This window comes from Pristiophorus japonicus, chromosome 5 (genome assembly GCF_044704955.1).
Source record: "Pristiophorus japonicus isolate sPriJap1 chromosome 5, sPriJap1.hap1, whole genome shotgun sequence".
In the NCBI taxonomy this organism is placed as follows: Eukaryota; Metazoa; Chordata; class Chondrichthyes; family Pristiophoridae; genus Pristiophorus; species Pristiophorus japonicus.
In genome coordinates, this window is record NC_091981.1 from 298,184,674 (window position 1) to 298,201,870 (window position 17,197).

Consider the following 17,197-nt stretch of genomic DNA (forward strand, 5'->3'; position numbering starts at 1 on the left):
TGGGGAAAGGGTTGGGGGAAGGGGCCGGGGGGGAGGAAGGGGACGGGGGGAGGAAGGGGGGAAGGGGTCGTGGGGGGAGAAGGGGTCGTGGGGGGAGAAGGGGTCGTGGGGGAGAAGGGGTCGGGGGGGGAGAAGGGGTCGGGGGGGGAGAAGGGGTCGGGGGGGGAGAAGGGGTCGGGGGGGAGAAGGGGTCGGGGGGGAGAAGGGGGTCGCGGGGGAGAAGGGGTCGGGGGGGAGAAGGGGTCGGGGGGGGAGAAAGGGGTCGGGGCGGAAGGGGTCGGGGGGGAGAAGGGGTCGGGGGGGAGAAGGGGTCTGGGGCGAGAAGGGGTCGGGGGGTAGAAGGGGTCGGGGGGGGAGAAGGGGTCGGGGGGGAGAAGGGGTCGGGGGGAGAATGGGTCGGGGGGGGGAAGGGGTCGGAGGGAGAGAAGGGGTCTGTGGGGGGGGGGAGAAGGGATCGGGGGGAGAGAAGGGGTCGGGGGGAGAGAAGGGGTCGGGGGGGGAGAAGGGGTCGGGGGGGAGAAGGGGTCGGGGGGGGGGAGAAGGGGTTGGGGGGGAGAAGGTGTCTGGGGGGGGGAGAAAGGGTCGGGGGGAGAGAAGGGGTCGGGGGGAGAGAAGGGGTCGGGGGGAGGAGAAGGGATCGGGGGAGAGAAGGGGTCGGGGGGGAGAGAAGGGGTCGGGGGAGAGAAGGGGTCGGGGGGAGAGAAGGGGTCGGGGGGAGAGAAGGGGTCGGGGGGGAGAGAAGGGGTCGGGGGAAGAGAAGGGGTCGAGGGAGAGAAGGGGTCGGGGGGAGAGAAGGGGTGGGGGGGAGAGAAGGGGTCGGGGGAGAAGGGATCTGGGTGGGGAGAAGGGGTCTGGGGGGGAGAAGGGGTCGGGTGGAGAGAAGGGGTCGGGGGGGAGAAGGGGTCGGGGGGGAGAAGGGGTCGGGGGGGGAGAAGGGGTCGGGGGGGGGAGAAGGGGTCGGGGTGGGGAGAAGGGGTCGGGGGGGAGAAGGGGTCGGGTGGGAGAGAAGGGGTCGGGGGGAGAAGGGGTCGGGGGGGGAGAAGGGGTCGGGGGGGGAGAAGGGGTCGGGGGGGGGAGAAGGGGTAGGGGGGGAGAAGGGGTCGGGGGGAGAGAAGGGGTCGGGGGGAGAGAAGGGGTCGGGGGGAGAGAAGGGGTCGGGGGGAGAGAAGGGGTCGGGGGGAGAGAAGGGGTCGGGGGAGAGAAGGGGTCGGGGGGAGAGAAGGAGTCGGGGGGAGAAGGGATCTGGGTGGGGAGAAGGGGTCTGGGGGGGGGAGAAGGGGTCGTGGGGGGAGAAGGGGTCGCGGGGGGAGAAGGTGTCGGCGGGGGGAGAAGGGGTCGGGGGGGAGAAGGGGTCGGGGGGAGAAGGGGTCGGGGGAGAAGGGGTCGGGGGGGAAGGGGTCGGGGGGGAAGGGGTCGGGGGGAAGGGGTCGGGGGGAAGGGGTCGGGGGGGAGAAGGGGTCGGGGGGAGAAGGGGTCGGGGGCGAGAAGGGGTCAGGGGGGAGAAGGGGTCGGGGGGGAGAAGGGGTCGGTGAGGGGGAAAGGGGTCTGGGGGAGAAGGGGTCGGTGGGGGAGAGTAGTGGTCGGGGGCAGAAGGGTTCAGTGGGGGGGAGAAGGAGTCGGGGGGAGAAGGAGTCGGGGGGAGGAGGGATCTGGGTGGGGAGAAGGGGTCTGGGGGGGGGGGGGAGAAGGGGTCGGGTGGAGAGAAGGGGTCTGGGGGGGGGAGAAGGGGTCTGGGGGGGGAGAAGGGGTCGGGGGGGGAGAAGGGGTCGGGGTGGGAGATGGGGTCGGGGGGGGAGAAGGGGTCGGGGGGGGAGAAGGGGTCGGGGGGGGAGAAGGGGGTCGGGGTGGGAGATGGGGTCGGGGGGGAGAAGGGGTGCGGGGGGGAGAAGGAGTCGGGGGGGGAGAAGGGATCTGGGGGGGGAGAAGGGGTCGGGGGGAGAAGGGGTCGGGGGGGGAGGGGTCGGGGGGGAGAAGGGGTCGGGGGGGGAGAAGGGGTCGGAGGGGAAGGGGTCGGGGGGAGAAGGGGTCAGGGGGGAGAAGGGGTCGGGGGGGAGAAGGGGTCGGGGGGGAGAAGGGGTCGGGGGGGAGAAGGGGTCGGGGGGGAGAAGGGGTCGGGGGGTGAAGGGGTCGGGGGGGAGAAGGGGTCGGGGGGGAGAAGGGGTCGGTGGGGGGGAAAGGAGTCTGGGGAGAAGGGGTCGGTGGGGGGGAGAAGGGGTCGGTGGGGTGGAGAAGGGTTCGGTGGGGGGGAGAAGGGATCTGGGGGGAGGAGAGAAGGGTTCGGGGGGAGAGATGGGGTCGGGTGGAAAGATGGGGTCGGGTGGAAAGATGGGGTCGGGGGGAGAGAAGGGGTCGGGGGGAGAGAAGGTGTCGGGGGGAGAGAAGGGGTCGGGGGGAGAGAAGGGGTCGGGGGGAGCGAAGGGGTCGGGGGGAGCGAAGGGGTTGGGGAAGAGCGAAGGGATCGGGGGGGGAGAAGGGGTCGGGGGGGGAGAAGGGGTCGGGGGGGGAGAAGGGGTCGGGGGGGGAGAAGGGGTCGGGGGGGGAGAAGGGGTCGGGGGGGAGAAGGGGTCGGGGGGGAGAAGGGGTCGGGGGGGAGAAGGGGTCGGGGGGAGGGAAGGGGTCGGGGGGGGAGAAGGGGTCGGGGGGGGAGAAGGGGTCGGGGGGGGAGAAGGGGTCGGGGGGGGAGAAGGGGTCGGGGGGGGAGAAGGGGTCGGGGGGGGAGAAGGGATCTGGGTGGGAGAAGGGGTCGGGGGGGAGAAGGGGTCGGGGGGGAGAAGGGGTCGGGGGGGAGAAGGGGTCGGGGGGGAGAAGGGGTCGAGGGGGAGAGAAGGGGTCGGGGGGGGGAGAAGGGGTCGGGGGGGAGAAGGGGTCGGGGGGGAGAAGGGATCTGGGGGGGGAGAAGGGGTCTGGGGGGGGGGAGAAGGGGTCGGGTGGGGAGAAGAGGTCGGGGGGCAGAAGGGATCGGGGGGCAGAAGGGGTCGGGGGGCAGAAGGGGTCGGGGGGAGAAGGGGTCGGGGGGGGAGAAGGGGTCGGGGGGGAGAAGGGGTCGGGGGGGAGAAGGGGTCGGGGGGGAGAAGGGGTCGGGGGTGAGAGAAGGGGTCGGGGGGGGAGGAGGGGTCGGGGGGGGGAGAAGGGGTCGGGGGGGGGAGAAGGGGTCGGGGGGGGAGAAGGGGTCGGGGGGGGAGAAGGGGTCGGGGGGGGAGAAGGGGTCGGGGGGGAGAAGGGGTCGGGGGGGAGAGAAGAGGTCGGGGGGGAGAGAAGAGTTCGGTGGGGGGGGAGAAGGGATCTGGGGGGGGAGAAGGGGTCTATGGGGGGGAGAAGGGGTCTATGGGGGGGAGAAGGGGTCGGGTGGAGAGAAGGGTTCGGTGGGGGGGAGAGAAGGGTTCGGTGGGGGGGAGAAGGGGTCGGGGGGAGAGAAGGGGTCGGGGGGAGAGAAGGGATCGGGGGGAGAGAAGGGGTCTGTGGGGGGGAAGAAGGGGTCGGGGGGGGAAGAAGGGGTCGGGGGGAGAGAAGGGGTCGGGGGGAGAGAAGGGTTCGGGGGGAGAGAAGGGGTCGGGGGGAGAGAAGGGGTCGGGGGGGGGGGAGAAGGGGTCTGGGGGGGGAGAAAGGGTCGGGGGGAGAGAAGGGGTCGGGGGGAGAGAAGGGGTCGGGGGGAGAGAAGGGGTCGGGGGAGAGAAGGGGTCGGGGGAGAGAAGGGGTCGGGGGAGAGAAGGGGTAGGGGGAGAGAAGGGGTAGGGGGAGAGAAGGGGTAGGGGGAGAGAAGGGGTAGGGGGAGAGAAGGTGTAGGGGGAGAGAAGGGTTAGGGGGGAGAGAAGGGGTCGGGGGGAGAGAAGGGGTCGGGGGGAGAGAAGGGATCTGGGTGGGGAGAAGGGGTCGGGGGGAGAAGGGATCTGGGGGGGGGAGAAGGGGTCGGGTGGAGAGAAGGGGTCGGGTGGAGAGAAGGGGTCGGGGGGAGAGAAGGAGTCGGGGGGAGAAGGGGTCTGGGGGGGGAGAAGGGGTCGGGTGGAGAGAAGGGGTCGGGTGGAGAGAAGGGGTCGAGGGGAGAGTAGGGGTCGGGGGGAGCGTAGGGGTCGGGGGGAGCGTAGGGGTCGGGGGAGAGTAGGGGTCGGGGGGAGAGTAGGGGTCGGGGGGAGAGTAGGGGTCGGGGGGAGAGTAGGGGTCGGGGGGAGAGTAGGGGTTGGGGGGAGAGAAGGGATCGGGGGGAGAAGGGGTCGGGGAGGGGGGAAGGGGTCGGGGGGGGAGGGGTCGGGGGGAGAGAAGGGGTCGGGGGGAGAGAAGGGGTCGGGGGGAGAGAAGGGGTCGGGGGGAGAGAAGGGGTCGGGGGGAGAGAAGGGGTGGAGAGGGGTCGGGGGGGGAGAAGGGGTGGAGAGGGGTCGGGGGGAGAGAAGGGGTCTGGGGGGTGAGAAGGGATAGGGGGGAGAGAAGGGGTAGGGGGGAGAGAAGGGGTCGGGGGGAGAGAAGGGGTCGGGGGGAGAGAAGGGGTCGGGGGGAGAGAAGGGGTCGGGGGAGAGAAGGGGTCGGGGGGAGAGAAGGAGTCGGGGGGAGAGAAGGAGTCGGGGGGAGAAGGGATCTGGGTGGGGAGAAGGGGTCTGGGGGGCGGAGAAGGGGTCGGGGGGAGAGAAGGGGTCGGGGGGAGAGAAGGGGTCGGGGGGAGAGAAGGGGTCGGGGGGAGAGAAGGGGTCGGGGGGAGAGAAGGGGTCGGGGGGAGAGAAGGGGTCGGGGGGAGAGAAGGGGTCGGGGGGAGAGAAGGGGTCGGGGGGGGGGAGAAGGGGTCGGGGGGGGAGAAGGGGTCGGGGGGGGAGAAGGGGTCTGGGGGGGGAGAAAGGGTCGGGGGGAGAGAAGGGGTCGGGGGGAGAGAAGGGGTCGGGGGGAGAGAAGGGGTCGGGGGGAGAGACGGGGTCGGTGGGGGGGAGAGAAGGGTTCGGTGGGGGGGAGAAGGGGTCGGGGGGAGAGAAGGGGTCGGGGGGAGAGAAGGGATCGGGGGGAGAGAAGGGGTCTGTGGGGGGGAGAGAAGGGGTCTGTGGGGGGGAAGAAGGGGTCGGGGGGGGAAGAAGGGGTCGGGGGGGGAAGAAGGGGTCGGGGGGGGAAGAAGGGGTCGGGGGGGGAAGAAGGGGTCGGGGGGGGAAGAAGGGGTCGGGGGGAGAGAAGGGGTCGGGGGGAGAGAAGGGGTCGGGGGGAGAGAAGGCGTCGGGGGGGGGGAGAAGGGGTCGGGGGGGGGGAGAAGGGGTCTGGGGGGGGAGAAAGGGTCGGGGGGAGAGAAGGGGTCGGGGGGAGAGAAGGGGTCGGGGGGAGAGAAGGGGTCGGGGGAGAGAAGGGGTCGGGGGAGAGAAGGGGTAGGGGGAGAGAAGGGGTAGGGGGAGAGAAGGTGTAGGGGGAGAGAAGGGGTAGGGGGGAGAGAAGGGGTAGGGGGGAGAGAAGGGGTCGGGGGGAGAGAAGGGATCTGGGTGGGGAGAAGGGGTCGGGGGGAGAAGGGATCTGGGGGGGGGGAGAAGGGGTCGGGTGGAGAGAAGGGGTCGGGTGGAGAGAAGGGGTCGGGTGGAGAGAAGGAGTCGGGGGGAGAGAAGGAGTCGGGGGGAGAAGGGGTCTGGGGGGGGGGGAGAAGGGGTCGGGTGGAGAGAAGGGGTCGGGTGGAGAGAAGGGGTCGGGGGGAGAGTAGGGGTCGGGGGGAGAGTAGGGGTCGGGGGGAGAGTAGGGGTCGGGGGGAGCGTAGGGGTCGGGGGGTCGGGGGGAGAGTAGGGGTCGGGGGGTCGGGGGGAGAGTAGGGGTCGGGGGGAGAGTAGGGGTCGGGGGGAGAGAAGGGATCGGGGGGGAGAAGGGGTCGGGGAGGGGGGAAGGGGTCGGGGGGGGAGGGGTCGGGGGGAGAGAAGGGGTCGGGGGGAGAGAAGGGGTCGGGGGGAGAGAAGGGGTGGAGAGGGGTCGGGGGGGGAGAAGGGGTGGAGAGGGGTCGGGGGGAGAGAAGGGGTCTGGGGGGGGAGAAGGGGTCGGGTGGAGAGAAGGGGTCGGGGGGGAGAAGGGGTCGGGGGAGAGAAGGGGTAGGGGGAGAGAAGGGATCGGGGGGAGAGAAGGGGTCGGGGGGAGAGAAGAGGTCGGGGGGGAGAAGGGGTCGGGGGAGAGAAGGGGTCGGGGGGAGAGAAGGGGTCGGGGGGAGAGAAGGGGTCGGGGGGAGAGAAGGGGTCGGGGGGGAGAAGGGGTCGGGGGAGAGAAGGGGTCGGGGGAGAGAAGGGGTCGGGGGGAGAGAAGGGGTCGGGGGGAGAAGGGATCGGGGGGAGAGAAGGGGTCGGGGGAGAGAAGGGGTCGGGGGGAGAGAAGGGGTCGGGGGGAGAGAAGGGGTCGGGGGGGGAGAAGGGGTCGGGGGGGGAGAGAAGGGGTCGGGGGGGGAGAGAAGGGGTCGGGGGAAAGAAGGGGTCGGGGGGAGAGAAGGGGTCGGGGGAGAGAAGGGGTCGGGGGAGAGAAGGGGTCGGGGGGAGAGAAGGGGTCGGGGGGGGGAGAGAAGGGGTCGGGGGGGGGAGAGAAGGGGTCGGGGGGAAAGAAGGGGTCGGGGGGAGAGAAGGGGTCGGGGGGAGAGAAGGGGTCGGGGGGAGAGAAGGGGTCGGGGGGAGAGAAGGGGTCGGGGGGAGAGAAGGGGTCGGGGGGAGAGAAGGGGTCGGGGGGAGAGAAGGAGTCGGGGGGAGAAGGGATCTGGGAGGGGAGAAGGGGTCTGGGGGGGGGAGAAGGGGTCGGGTGGAGAGAAGGGGTCGGGGGGGAGAAGGGGTCGGGGGGGAGAAGGGATCGGTGGGGGGGAGAAGGGGTCGGTGGGGGGGAGAAGGGGTCGGTGGGGGGGAGAAGGGTTCGGTGGGGGGGAGAAGGGATCTGGGTGGGGAGAAGGGGTCTGGGGGAGGAGAGAAGGGGTCGGGGGGAGAGAAGGGTTCGGGGGGAGAGATGGGGTCGGGTGGAAAGAAGGGGTCGGGGGGAGAGAAGGGGTCGGGGGGAGAGAAGGGGTCGGGGGGAGAGAAGGGGTCGGGGGGAGAGAAGGGGTCGGGGGGAGAGAAGGGGTCGGGGAGAGGGAAGGGGTCGGGTGGAAAGAAGGGGTCGGGGGGAGAGAAGGGGTCGGGGGGAGAGAAGGGGTCGGGGGGAGAGAAGGGGTCGGGGGGAGAGAAGGGGTCGGGGGGAGAGAAGGGGTCGGGGGGAGGGATGGGGTCGGGGGGAGGGAAGGGGTCGGGGGGAGAGAAGGGGTCGGGGGGAGGGAAGGGGTCGGGGGGGAGAAGGGGTCGGTGGGGGGAGAAGGGGTCGGGGGGGAGAAGGGGTCGGGGGGGAGAAGGGGTCGGGGGGGGAGAAGGGGTCGGGGGGAGAGAAGGGGTCTGTGGGGAGAAGGGGTCTGGGGGGAGAAGGGGTCTGGGGGGGGAGAAGGGGTCGGGGGGGAGAAGGGGTCGGGGGGGAGAAGGGGTCGGGGGGGGAGAAGGGGTCGGGGGGGGAGAAGGGGTCGGGGGGGAGAAGGGGTCGGGGGGGAGAAGGGGTCGGGGGGGAGAAGGGGTCGGGGGGGGAGAAGGGGTCGGGGGGGAGAAGGGGTCGGGGGGGAGAGAAGGGGTCGGGGGGGAGAGAAGGGGTCGGGGGGGGAGAAGGGTTCGGGGGGGGGAGAAGGGTTCGTGGGGGGAGAAAGGGTCGGGGGGGAGAAGGGGTCGGGGGGGAGAAGGGATCTGGGTGGGGAGAAGGGGTCGAGGTGGGGAGAAGGGGTCGAGGTGGGAGAAGGGGTCGGGGGGGGAGAAGGGGTCGGGGGGAGAGAAGGGGTCGGGGGGGGGAGAAGGGTTCGGGGGGGGAGAAGGGTTCGGGGGGGGAGAAGGGGTCGGTGGGGAGAAGGGGTCTGGGGGGGGGAGAAGGGGTCGGGGGGGAGAAGGGGTCGGGGGGGAGAAGGGGTCGGGGGGGAGAAGGGGTCGGGGGGGAGAAGGGGTCGGGGGGGGGAGAAGGGGTCGGGGGGGGGGAGAAGGGGTCGGGGGGGAGAAGGGGTCGGGGGGAGAAGGGGTCGGGGGGGAGAAGGGGTCGGGGGGGAGAAGGGGTCGGGGGGGGAGAAGGGGTCGGGGGGGGAGAAGGGGTCGGGGGGGGAGAAGGGGTCGGGGGGGGAGAAGGGGTCGGGGGGGGAGAAGGGGTCGGGGGGGGAGAAGGGGTCGGGGGGGGAGAAGGGGTCGGGGGGGGAGAAGGGGTCGGGGGGGAGAAGGGGTCGGGGGGGGGAGAAGGGGTCGGGGGGGAGAAGGCGTCGGGGGGGAGAAGGGGTCGGGTGGAGAGAGAAGGGGTCGGGTGGAGAGAGAAGGGGTCGGGGGGGGGAGAAGGGATCTGTGGGGGGGGGAGAAGGGGTCGGGGGGACAGAAGGGGTCGGGGGGGGAGAAGGGATCGGGGGGGGAGAAGGGATCGGGGGGGGAGAAGGGATCGGGGGGGGAGAAGGGATCGGGGGGGGGAGAAGGGGTCGGGTGGGGAGAGAAGGGGTCGGGTGGAGAGAGAAGGGGTCTGGGGGGGAGGAGAAGGGGTCGGTGGGGAGGAGAGGACTGCGGGGATAGAGAGACCAGCGTCTCTGCAGCCTACAGCTTTCTCTCGCCTGTATGTCCGGCGGAAAAAGGGTACGAGGAATTGTATACATTGATGAGTAACCATCTGAAGCCAAAAGAGGGGATCATCATATCACGCTACCGTTTCTACACGCATGTTCGTGCTGAGGGCCAGGACTTACCGGGATTTGTCGCCAACCTGCGACGTTTTGCTGAGGATCGTACAGGCGAGAGAAGATTCTTCATGAGGCCGGAAATTTTCGGACCACAAACGATGAGGAGAACTGCCTCCATGCCATTGGCCACAAAATACTGATCCAGGCTGTCGACAAAATGCACCCAAACCTCCCCCTCCATGAGTCTCTCCAGGATTCCAACAGTGCCCATTGTGCATGCGAAGGTTCTTAACTTACCTCGTCGCCAATTGTAATGACTCAAGAGTCTGGTTACTGTAAACTCACTCGGGTGCAACCTGATCCATCTTTATTCCAACCCCAGAGTGCCAGCGTGACAAAGACACCCAGCTTATATACAGGTGACCAAGCACACATGCCACATGCGTACAGCCCGATGACCTCCGACTGCGCCGCCCTCTGGTGTCTGGTGACCCCCCAAGCATTAATACTTAACAACCGTAAAGCTCACCGAACTCAAACGTTAACTCTGTTTCTCTCCACAGAGGCTGCCTGACCCGTTCAGTGCTCCCAGCATTTTCCGTGCTTATCCTAAATTTACACTTGTGCCCATTTCCTGCCCATGGGCTGCTCCAGCTCATCAGGAATTGAACCAGGAGCAACAACCGCAGTGCTTTCTACAGCCTCTTCCCATGGACACTCGGTCAGACTGGACTTAAATTCCAGGCTCACGTCCTCCATTTCGGAAACAGAACTTCCCTCTTAAAGAAAGAAAGACTTGGATTTATATAGCACTTTTCACGGCCACCGGACGTCTCAAAGGTAATGTTCTCGCCTGATGCTCCACCTCCAATCTGAGCGCACCATTCTGCCACCCCCCCCCCCCGCCTCCGTGCCTTACTCAACTATTTTGCAACTTTCTGTTCTGCATTTTTCTTGCCTCATTCGAATAAGCAGTGGTTTTGGTGGTCAGTGTGTTAATCACTCCTATGTGACAGGCAGAGTGACTTCTGTCTGCTGTTCCTTCCCCTGCCGTTGCGTTGTGTTCAATCCGCTTAAGTGGTTCGCCCATCTCCGGGTTCTGCTGCAGGGTCAATAGCCCAAGTCTGGCCTGACCGTTCCTACCAGGGACGGGTGTATTCCATGCATCATCTCTTCTTACTTCTTTGACTGAATCTCCCTGCTTCAGCTCCAAGAAGCTGCTTTTCTGTTGGTTTCTGGCCAATTTAGTCACTGCCAACTCCTGACGTCTGGGTCTGGTGATTCTGTGTCTGGCCCCAGTGTCAGGGTGTCTGGCTCTCAGTGTCTCTGTGTCTGGCCTCCATCTCCCCGTGTCCCCGGGTGCCCGGCCCTCCGTGTCCCCGGGTGCCCGGCCCTCCGTGTCCCCGGGTGCCCGGCCCTCCGTGTCCCCGGGTGCCCGGCCCTCCGTGTCCCCGGGTGCCCGGCCCTCCGTGTCCCCGGGTGCCCGGCCCTCAGTGTCAGGGTGTCTGGCGCTAGTGTCTTGGAGAAACCTGGGTTGGCCAATGAATACCGGCCTTGCCAGCGACGCCCACATCTACCACCTCTGTCCTTTCTTTGTACTCTCATGATCCACCATTGTGTAATAAATGCCATTGTACTTTTTTCTACCTAATTTAACATTTATCTCCCCACCCTCCCCCTCTCCCGGAACAGGATTCAAACCTCACTGTGCCCGCCCTGGAGCAGTGGCGGAAGGGGAACAGACTGGCTGGCTCGAACCAACTCTTTATGTCTTCTTAGAACACCGTGGCTGCACAACAGACATGATATAATTTTGTGTATGACATCATGTCACATGGGTAACCGCGTCAGCTGCCACAAGATGCGGACACGGAATTGCAGAGTTGGTTAAAAGCCACCAATGATGGCCTCCTGTTGACGGTAGATAACAGGGTCTGAATGTGCAAACTTTAATTTTCAAGTTGAGTGAGTGCCTGGGCAGATTCGGGCTATCACTGGAATGGGAGCAGCAATCTTTCAGGACGCCGTGTGTTTCGACTTTATGACGTGACTGCAAAGTGGTTAAAAGCCACCAATCTTGGCTTCCTATTGACTGTAGATAACAGTAATGAAAAGGGAGAGCGATAAACCCAGCAACTACGGGCCAGTCAGTTTAACCTCGGTAGTGGGGGAACTTTTAGATACAATAATCCGGGAGAAAAATGAACAGCCACTGGGACAAGCACAGACTAATAAAGGAGAGCCAGCACAGTTTTGTTACAGGCCAATCGTGTTTAGCCAACTTATTGAGTGTTTTGATGAGGTAACAGAGAAGGTTGATGAGGGAAGTGCAGTCGATGTTGTGTATATAGACTTTCATAAGGTGTTTGATAAAGTGCCACATGATAGGCTTGTTAGCAAATTTAAAGTCCACAGAATAAAAGGGCAGCATGAATACGAAATTGGCTAAGGGATAGCAAACAGAGAGTTGTGGTGAATGACTGTTGTTTGAACTGGAGGAAGGTACACAGTGGTATTCCCCAGGGTTCAGTATTAAGATCACTGCTGATTTTAATGTACTTTATTGATCTGGACTTGGGGCTACAGGGCACAATTTCAAAATCTGCAGATGATACAAAACATGGAAGTGCTGTAAACAGTGAGGAGGATAGTGATAGGCTTCAGGAGGACATAGGCTGGCTGATGGAATAGTACATGGAATGGGCAGACACTTGGCAGATTAAATTTAATGCATACAAGTATGAGCTGATATATTTTGGTAGGGAGAATGAGGAGAGGCAATATAAACTAAATGGTACCATTTTAAAGGAGATGCAAGAACAGGGAGACCTGGGGATGCTTGTGTACAAATCTTTTAAGATGGCAGGACAAGTTAACAAAGCAGTTAATAAAGCAGATGGGATCCTGGGCTTTATAAATAGAGGCATAGAGTACAAAAGCCAGGAGGTTTTGCTGAATCTTTACAAAACACTAGTCCGACCCCAGCTGGAGTATTGTGTCCAATTCTGGGCACTACACTTTAGGAGGGCTTTGGAGAGGGTGCAGAGGAGATTTACTGGAATGGCTCCAGAGAGGAGGGATTACAGTTAGTGGAGAGACTGGAGAAGCTGGGGTTCTAAGAACATAAGAAACATAAGAAATAGGAGCAGGAGTTGGCCATACGGTCCCTCGAGCCTGCTCCGCCATTCAATAAGATCATGGCTGATCTGATCCTGGCCTCAGCTCCACTTCCCTGCCCGCTCCCCATAACCCTTCACTCCCTTATCGCTCAAAAATTTGCTTGGACCAAAGAAGGCTAAAAGGAGATGTGATCGAGGTGTTTAAGATCATGAAGGGTTTAAATAGAGTATATAAAGAGAAACAATTTCCAATGGCTGAAGGGTCGATAACCAGAAGGCACAGATTTAAGGTGATCGGCCAGAACCAGAGGCAACATGAGGAAAATCCTTTTTTCGCAGCGAGTGGTTGGGTTTGAAATACGCTGCCTGACAGGGCGGTGGATACAGATTCAATAGTGGCCTTCAAAAGAGAACTGGATAAATACTCGGAGAAAAACTGCAGGGATATGGGGAAAGGGCGGGGAGTGGAACTAACTGGGTTGCTCTTGGAAAGAGTGGGTACAGACCCGATGGGCTGAACGGCCTCCTTCTATGTTGTACGGTTCTATGATTTGATTTTGACAGCTGTTAATGTGAAGAATGACATTTGTAATAATTGGTTGCAGGCACTACATGCACCAGAGTCCCAGGTTTGATCCATGCTGCGATACGATGGGGCCTGAGCACCAGGTTTATTCCCAGTCTGTGCTGAGATTGCCGACTGGACAAGGCAACAAAAAGGTTGCAATTGTCTTCAGTGTATGAAATGGATACAATGAACTCCGTACTGTGAGCCAGTGACTAGGTGTAACCTGGTCAGTCTTTAACGGCTTCCAGAAGTGAAGATACAAAGGTGAAGTTCAGGTTATATATCGGGCCCAGTATGAGTGTACCTATGATCCTAGGACCTCCGATGGTAGTGCCCCCTGGTGGTGGGCAGACCTTAGGTACATACATTACACACCTGGCTTGGAAGGTCCGAAATCAACCCGTTTTTCCCACTAGTGGTCATTGCTGGAATGTTGATACACTGCTAGACATTGCCAGAGGACCACTATAGGACCAACCCATCATCCTCACCGTGGTCGAGTAGCCAGCCTGCACTCACCGCCTTGGCTCAGGCCTTGGGGAACTGCACTTGGGCGCGTTACAGGGTGGGGCGGCTGAGGCCTGTGGAACGGTAACCCGGTGGGGAGGAGAGGAGAGGGGTTGCCTCTGCACTCACGGCCCATGTGTGCAAGATAGCCGCAGTCAGCTGACCATGGTTCTCCAGTGAGAGTGAACGCCAGCGGGGGAAGGGGCGGGGGAATGAAAAAAGAAAGTTATTGCCTCAATGTGGGCCAGGAGGAGAATAAGGAAGAGAAAAACCCAATGCACTGCCCTTTTGTCAAATGAATGTCTCTCACACACGAGAAACTGAAGGGATGGACACAGGAATCTCCCTAACCCGAACCCTCTCCAGCTCAGTGAATCGAGAAAGGGTGAGGCCCATCAAGAGACCCGAGACCAGCAATGGAGCGACGCCACAGGGATTGCGGTCTACTCGCTCCCAAATGTCAAATTCAGGGAGTTCTGACAATTTCTCAGGAGGTCCCACACACCTGGGGGACATTTAAACTGAGACTTGTGGCAGTAAATGCATTTATTGCCCGTCCCTAATTGCCCTTGAGAAGGTGGTGGTGAGCCGCCTTCTTGAACCGCTGCAGCCCGTGTGGTGAAGGTGCTCCCACAGTGCTGTTAGGGAGCAAGTTCCAGGATTTTGACCCAGCGACGATGAAGGAACGGCCGATATATTTCCAAGTCAGGATGGTATGTGACTTGGGCGGGGCGGGGGGGTGGGGGAACTTGCAGAAGATGGTGTTCCCATGCGCCTGCTGTCCTTGTCCTTCTCGGTGGTGGAGGTCACAGGTTTGTAGATGGTACACACTACAACCACAGTACGCAGTGGAGGGAGTGAAGGTTTAAGGTGGTGGAGTTTTAATATCTTGATTCCCAATCTTTATAACAAGGACTTTAGTCAGCACCTTATCAAATGTCCACTGATTGGCACACTGCACTGGTTATCTCGACAAATTGCATTGAATTAGTTAAGCATAACCTGCTCTGTCCAAACCCCAGGCAGATTAGCCTCTGCGACAGTAAGTGTTCACTGATCTCACTCTGTCTCCTCTACCCAGAAAGCATAAGCATAAGAAATAGGAGCAGGAGTCGGCTATTTGACCCCTTGAGCCTGCTCCGCCATTTAATAAGATCATGGCTGATCTGATCTTGTGCTCAGCTCCACTTCCCTGCCCGCTCCCCATAACCCTTCACACCCTTACCACTCAAAAATCTGTCTATTTCCGCCTTAAATATATCCAATGACCCAGCCTCCACAGCTCTCTAGGGCAGAGAATTCCACAGATTTACAACCTTCTGAGTGAAGAAATTCCTTCTCATCACAGTTTTAAATGGGCGGTCCCTTAATCTGAGACTATGCCCCCTAGTTCTAGTTTCCTTATGAGTGGGAATATCCTCTCTGCATCCATCTTGTCGAGCCCCCTCATTATCTTATATGTTTCGATAAGATCACCTCATTCTTCTGAACTCCAATGTGTATAGGCCCAGCCTACTCAACCTATCTTCATAAGTCAACATCAACCCAGTGAACCTTCTCTGAACAGCTTCCAATGCAAGTATATCCTTCCTTAAATACGGAGATCAAAACTGTAGGCAGTACTCCAGGTGTGGCCTTACCAATACCCTGTACAGTTGTAGCAGGACTTCTCTGCTTTTATACTCTATCCACCTTGCAATAAAGGCCAACATTCCATTTGCCTTCCTGATTACTTGCTGTACCTGCATACTATCCTTTTGTTTCATGAACAAGGACTCCCAGGTCCCTCTGTACTGTAGCACTCTGCAATTTTTCACCATTTAAATTATGATTTGCTTTTCTATTATTTCTGCCAAAGTGGATAACCTGACATTTTCCTACATTATACTCCATCTGCCAAATTGATGCCCACTCACTTAGCCTGTCTATATCCCTTTGCTGATTTTTTGTGTCCTCCTCACAATTTGCTTTCCCACCCATCTTTGTATCATCAGCAAACTTGGCGACATTACACTCAGTCCCTTCATCCAAGTTAATTAATATAGATTGTAAATAGTTGAGGCCCCAGCACCGATCCCTGCGGCACCCCACGAGTCACTGTTTGCCAACCGGAAAATGACCCATTTATCCCGACTCTCTGTTTTCTGTTAGTTAGCCAATCTTCTATCCATGCTAATATATTACCCCTAACCCTGTGAACTTTTATCTTGTGCAGCAACCTTTTACGTGGCACCTTCTTGAAATCCAAATACACCACATCCACTGGTTCCCCCTTATCCACCCTGCTTGTTACATCCTCAAAGAACTCCAGCAAATTTGTCAAACATGATTTCCCTTTCATATAACCTTGCTGACTCTGCTTGACTGAATTATGCTTTTCCAAATGTCCTGGTACTGCTTCCTTAATAATGGACTCCAGCATTTTCGCAACGACAGATGTTAGGCTTACTGGTCTATAGTTTCCTGCTTTCTGTCTAACTGAGTGAGTCGGCTTGTCCTTTCTCACTTTGCAAAGGTTGTGGGTTCAAGTCCAACTCCAGGTACTTGAGCACAAAAAAATGTAATGGCACCGCAGTGCTGAACTGTCGGAGGTGACGTCTTTCAGCTGAGAATTTAAACCGAGGCCCCATTTGCCCTTATAAGTGGATATAAATGATCCCACGGCACTATTTCGAAGAAGAGCAGGGGAGTTCTCCCCGATGTCGTGGCCAATATTTACCCTCAACCAACATAACAAAAACATTGCTGTTTGTGGAAGCTTGCTGTGCGCAAATTGGCTGCCGTGTTTCCCACTTTACAACAGTGACGACACTCCAAAAGCACTTCATTGGCTGTAAAGCTCTTTGAGATGTCCGGTGGTCGTGAAACGTGCTGTATAAATCCAAGTCTTTCTTTTCTTTCTTTTCTTGAACAAGTCGAGAGTAACTATTCCCAGCTTCCAGTCCTTACCTCCAGCGGGAATGGTTAACTAGCAGGAGGGTGCTGCCAGGCAGCACCAAGCGGGGTTACCATTGGCAACCGGGCTTCCCTACAGCTGCCTTTTAAATCCTTCTGTCCAACACTGCCTTACCCTCCCCAACATTCACGCCACAACACAGCCTCTCCCACCCTCTCCCCCTCTTATACCTTCCCACTCCAACACTCCTGCTCACACACACCCACCCCCCCACACTCCCCAGCAAACTCCAGCGCCTCTCACACTTCTCCCTCGCACCCTCCCCGTGATGACATCGCCCAGCCTGCCCAGTGATGTCATCGCACGCCCTCCCCATGATGTCATCACCGGCCTGCCCCCATGATGTCATCGCCCACCCTCCCCGTGATGTCATTCCCCCGCCTGCCCAGTGATGTCATTGCGCGCCTTCATCGTCCGGCCTCCCCGGTGATGTCATTGTGCGCCCTCGCTGTGATGTCATCACCCACCATCGCCGTGATGTCATCGCCCACCATCGCCGTGATGTCATCGCCCACCCCTCGCCGTGATGTCATCGCTCGCCCTCGCCGTGATGTCATCGCCCGCCCACACCGTGATGTCATTGCCCGCCCACACCGTGATGTCATTGCCCGCCCTCGCTGTGATGTCATCGCCCGCTCTCGCCGTGATGTCATCGCCCAACCTCGCCATGATGTCATCATCAGCCCACACTGTGATGTCATCGCCCACTCTCGCCGTGATGTCATCGCCCGTCCTCGCCGTGATGTCATCGCCAGCCCGCACCATGATGTCATCGCCCGCCCTCGCCGTGATGTCATCGCCCACCCTCGCCGTGATGTCATCGCCAGCCCTTGCCTTGATGCAATTGCCCGCCCTCCACCGTCATGACATCGCCGGCCCTCGCCCTGATGTCATCGCCCGCCTTCCTTCATGATGTCATGCTCGCCCTCACCGTGATGTCATCGCCCGCCCTCGCCCTGATGTCATCGCCCGCCCTCCCCAGTGTGTCATCGCATGCCTGTCCTGCCCCACACCATGCCCCTCCTGCCCCCCCACACCAGCGAGTTTCCCAGCCTCATACAACCAGTGGCACCCTGAGAACAGGAATACACGATGCAGCCTCTTGCACCAGGTGTGAGTTGGCACCCAGAGTTCTGCTGCTACTTAGCAAATATCCACCACTCGGAGTATGCGCAAACCCCTTGGTATAGTCACTATCAGCCTTGCGTCTGCCCAAACCTCTCTGCACATACACAAACCACTTCACATTTTCAGCTACCACTTGGTATCTATGGAAACCATTTGACGTAAATGACAACCGCTTTGGGTGTGTGTAAACCGCGCTGCATAAATCACAATCGCTTCAAATCTGCAAATATGCACTCTATGTTGGGGCTGCAGAAATTGTTCTGCATATACACAAACCGCCCTGCATATACACA

The 17,197-nt window shown here is 61.2% G+C and overlaps 2 protein-coding genes across 2 annotated transcripts in view; both read right to left on the minus strand.

Moving 5' to 3' along the window:
• Nucleotides 1-8,897, minus strand: part of LOC139264178 (flap endonuclease 1-like) — a 35,753-nt gene extending 26,856 nt beyond the window's left edge. Inside the window, exon 1 of the mRNA XM_070880263.1 lies at nucleotides 8,736-8,897. Coding sequence (XP_070736364.1) covers nucleotides 8,736-8,897 — 162 coding nt within the window. The remainder of the gene's footprint in view (nucleotides 1-8,735) is intronic.
• A 7,933-nt stretch (nucleotides 8,898-16,830) lies between these two features.
• The window catches only part of LOC139264179 (alanine aminotransferase 2-like), a 29,607-nt gene continuing 29,240 nt past the window's right edge, over nucleotides 16,831-17,197 (minus strand). Inside the window, exon 3 of the mRNA XM_070880264.1 lies at nucleotides 16,831-16,998. Within this exon, the coding sequence (XP_070736365.1) occupies nucleotides 16,831-16,998 (168 nt within the window). The remainder of the gene's footprint in view (nucleotides 16,999-17,197) is intronic.